We start from the raw sequence: 4,772 nt of genomic DNA, 5'->3' as shown, positions 1-4,772 counted from the left end.
TCTCACCCAGTGCGCAGCACTGAAGAAACCTGGGAGTCCATGTGGTAATCACAAAACACAGTGATGGAAATTGTGAGGTAGCTTACTTTAATACTTACTCTGGCATAAGATACGAGAAGACTTGTCTACAGTTTTCCTGTATTTCTGGAAAAATCATATTAACACTGTAACAGGTGATTTGTATTAGTGATGATAAACTTGGGCTATTAAATATATGTTTGTATTATGTTATGTGTATTAACTCTGATGGGTAAAGCAGGTGGTCAAATCATATTGAAAATGTAGAGACAAGAGCATAGCTCTATAGGTGGTTATGCACAATACCCATGTCATTCATGTTCTGTATAAGAGTTTTTGTTTAATGGTGTTTAGATTTATTTTATTTTTTTATCTCTAGGACAATTTGTCCTCATAAGTTAGATAATAGAGACAATTAAATCTATCCTGGATATAAAATCTTATATTAATGATGGTGATTAAAATCATGGACTCCAGAGCCCAATAGAATTGGGTTAAAATTTCAGTCCCATGAGCTGTATACTCAGAAGTCTTGTGCAAAGAGTTAATATTTCTATACTTTGAATTTGAAATCTGTAAACTGGATGTAGCAAGGGCACCCATCTCTGAGGGTTATCATTAAGATTGAACACAGTACAGTATGTGAAGAGCTGAGTAAACTGCATGGCATAACTAGTATTCAAAAAAGTAAAGCTCATGACTTATTTTCTCTAATCAACAAAATATGTATTGACACAGTGGATCTGTATAGCATCCTTCTACATTTTCCCAACTCACGATTTGGGCTGGTTTGGCACATTGATATGAAATCATTAAAAATAGAATCCATTAAAAATTATACATTAATATTTCAACATAAATCAAAGTAGATAATCATCATGCAATACAACATGATTTTAAAAAGTTGACTAGTTGGACACCTCAGTGGCTCAGTTGGTTAATCGTGTGACTTTGACTCAGGTCATGATATCATCGTTTGTTAGTTTGAGCCCTTCATTGAGCTATGTGTGGTCAGCACAGAGCTCACTTTGGATTCTCTGTCTCCCTCTACTCTGCCCCTCCCCCGCTCATGCTCTCTCTCCCTCTCTCTCTCAAAAATAATACATAAATAAATAAATAAATAAATAAAACGTTTTTTAAAGGTTGATGAATCATCATACCAGACAGTTCCTTATAGTTTATACTGTCTAGTCTAACTGTTCTCTTCTGATAGAAAACATGTGGAAAATCATGCTAAATCCAAAGCCATCATGGATAGGGACATTATTTGATTTGATTTGTCTTTCTGTTTCTCTCTCATTTAAGGTAGGGAGAAGTGAAAGACAAGTATTCCCCCAGTCAATGAACTGTTTTGAAACCAGAAAGAGAGATGGAGTTGTTATCATGGATAACGCATCTGCCTTAGGGTAATCAGGACTGCTTTGAAACTTAACACAGGCAAAGATGATCTCTAAAGAGGTAATAACTGGAAAGCCAACAGCCACCCAGGGTGTGGAGTGCCTAATCCCTCTCCATTATTCTGAGTCCTTGGGAGAAAGACTACAATACATGCCCATATCTCATGAAGGTTGGTGGATACCATAACAAATACCTATTCATTGTCAAGTGGGCCAAAAGGTGCCAAGACATGTTGTTTATTTAATCCAAGACAGATGGTACAACAAAGATTTGCTTTCTTCTACATTTTTAATATGACCCTCTCAAGCACCTAGAAGAAACCACAGTATCCTGATAGTATCCTTATCACCTTTGTTTTAAATTCTAGTTCAATTTTGTTACTTATATCTATATTGATTAAATCCCTGACCATGACATCTACTTTCTGGGTTTTTTTTATTTTTTTTTCTTTTAGGTTCAATTTCTCCATCTCCATCTCCATCTCCATCCCCATCTCCTTCTCCATCTCCATTTCCGTCCTTTTGTCAAAACAATCTTCCAGTTGATTTTAGACTTTCAGATTCTCCAATTGATTTCTTTCATCTCCAGAATGTTTTGATAACTATCTAGCTGTATTCCATGGATGAGACAGCTTAGGGATCCCTCTACTCCTCTGCCTTCTTAACTTCTCAACATTATTTTTAATTGTACCTACAATTACAGGTGAAACTGCAAGAAATAGTGGAATCATTGATTGACTATGCACATATGTACATACCTGTGACTGCTAGGGACCTTAGGGCATATTTTGCCATATGCAAATTAGACTTACATTATACTTAATAAAGACATTTAACACTATTGACCAGATAATGTTCTAGAGCCTCTATGATTATAAATTATTTTAATTTGCATATCACACAGAAAGATGATTCAATTAGACCAATGCCATTAGGCAGGTAAATATGGTGATTTGGTAAAGACTGCTTCAAATTTTGGTACTGATCCTCTAGAGGCTGTGCTTTCTACTGATCTACAATACTACCTCTGCATCTACAGTTTATAAGTCCAGTCAAACCATTTCTAAACAAGATATACTACTTTTTAAAATGAATCACTTTCTTGGGGTACCTGGCTGGCTCAGTCAGTTAAGATTCAAACTCTTGATTTTGGCTCAGGTCATGATCTCATGTTTTGTGAGGTTGAGTCCTGTATTGGACTCTGCACTCACTGTGTGTAGCCTGCTTGGGATTCTCTCTCTTTTTCTGTTTCTCTCCCTGCCCCTTCCCCATGGACGCACTTTCTCTTAAAATATATAAACATTTTTAAATAACAAAATAATAAAGTAAATCACTTCTTATAAGATGGTCCTTGACAATCTCCTTCATCATAATCTTGTGTCCTCCTTTTTTACATAATAATCTAGTCCCTTAAATTACCTTGATGACAGATTCAAACTTCCTGCAGAGTAGGAAATCTTCTGTGAAACTACCAAAAACCATATTTGTGAGTTCTCCTCTTAAATACTGGTTTCATGATTAAATGTTCTGTTCAGTTTACTTGATCTAAGAAATGCTTGAATTAGGATTAGATCAAGGATGACTTGGGCAAAAGTGAAAATTCCATATGTGGGAGAGAAAATTTAAACACAGACAACACTCAGTTCTGAAAATGTTTTTCTGTCCTCAGGCTATCAAGGTCTCTTCTTCCCATTTTTTATGAGAATCTTCTTCGTTTTCTATGAAGTTTCCCATGACCGAGTGAAAATGTTGACTTTTCTAAATCTGAAATGATCATAGATCTTCTGTTGAAGTTATATCTGCACAGCACCTCAAGATGGTGAATTATTAAATACTTTAAGAAATGTACAAGATACATTTTCATCAAATTGATTGGCCTTTAGTTGATAGAACATTAAGTGTACTTGTATTCTTATTTGGTTACTATTAGTGATTACCATTTGTAATAGCAGATACAGTGTATAAATCATTGTTTATTAAATAATTCATGAGTGGTAGTTAATGAAAACTTTATATATTGAGAAGTTAATAATACTAAAGATATCACAACAAGGAAAGAATTCAGCATGAACATATTCAGAGGAGACCTGGGAGTAAGAAAAGTAGACCAGATGTGCAATAACACATCAAATGGAACAGTGTTCTTACCATTGTGTTTTGAGCCATGATGTTCGGCCATGGAGAAAAACAATAAGACTGTCACCACAGATTTTATTCTTTTGGGGCTCTGGCCTGAGTTCAGCCACCTTGTGATCCTTATCTTCCTCATTCTTCTGGTCTATCTTATGGCTGTGATAGGCAATGCTGTTCTCATTCTCCTCATCTGGCTGGATTCTCGACTCCACTGTCCTATGTACTTCCTGCTCAGTCAGCTTTCCCTTATTGATGTGGCTCTGATCTCAACTACAGTCCCCAAAATGGCCACAAATTTCTTCTCAGGGAAAAGAACCATATCACAGATTGGTTGTGGATCCCAGATCTTATTCAGCTTAACCTTGGGAATTTCTGAGTGCCTTCTGCTTACCCTCATGTCCTATGACCGCTACATTGCCATCTGCAATCCACTGCGTTATTCAGTCATGATGAGCCATACCATTTGTAAACAGATGGTCATTGGGTCCTGGGTCGGAGGGGCAATAACTTCACTGGTTCATACAGCCTATGTCATGCACTTACCCATCTGTCATCCTCGAGAGATCCCACACTTCTTGTGTGAGGTCATGGCACTCCTGGAGCTCACTTGTGAGGACATTTCAGCCTATGTAAATTCAGTGGTGGTCTCAAGCTTTCTGGTGGTCCTCATCCCTCTGAGTCTTATCCTGGCTTCCTATATCCGTATATTCCTTGCTGTTGTCCACATGAATTCCCCTGAAGGCAAGAACAAGGCCTTGGCCACATGCTTCTCCCATCTCTGTGTGGTCAGCCTCTACTTTGGTCCTGCTGTATTAGTCTACATGAGGCCAGGATCCTTTAAGACCCCCAAAATAAACCAGTCCCTCTTTATGTTTAATGCCATTCTTACACCTATGCTTAACCCTCTCATCTATAGCCTGAGAAACAAGGATGTAATAGCAGCTATGAAGAGTATAGTCATTAGTAGATGCTTCCTGAAAAAGGTGAAAAACCACCAAGCTTGCTACACCTAATTATAACCATATGTTAGCATATTTCTCTGAATTGTCTTTAAGATCCTTTAGGACTTGACAAATTCAGCATGGGAATCATGGATATATGAGAGGTCATTTGTTCCAACACCCTTATTGTGTGAAAATAAAAACAAAACTTAAAATAACTTATTGATGTCCTCACAACACCACCCAAAGATTCAGTTCTTCCAACAGAAAATCCTGAAACTAC

At 37.0% G+C, this 4,772-nt stretch overlaps 1 protein-coding gene across 1 annotated transcript; it reads left to right on the top strand.

Moving 5' to 3' along the window:
* Positions 1 to 3,592: 3,592 nt before the first annotated feature.
* On the top strand, positions 3,593 to 4,561 carry LOC102964856 (olfactory receptor 2AJ1-like). The gene has a single exon (XM_007092967.2). The coding sequence runs from the start codon at positions 3,593 to 3,595 to the stop codon at positions 4,559 to 4,561; it is 969 nt and encodes a 322-aa protein (XP_007093029.2).
* Positions 4,562 to 4,772: the final 211 nt, after the last annotated feature.

Source organism: Panthera tigris, chromosome A1 (assembly GCF_018350195.1).
Source record: "Panthera tigris isolate Pti1 chromosome A1, P.tigris_Pti1_mat1.1, whole genome shotgun sequence".
NCBI lineage: Eukaryota > Metazoa > Chordata > Mammalia > Carnivora > Felidae > Panthera > Panthera tigris.
Note: the sequence above shows the minus strand (reverse complement) of the source record. Positions and strands in the feature narration are given on the sequence as shown.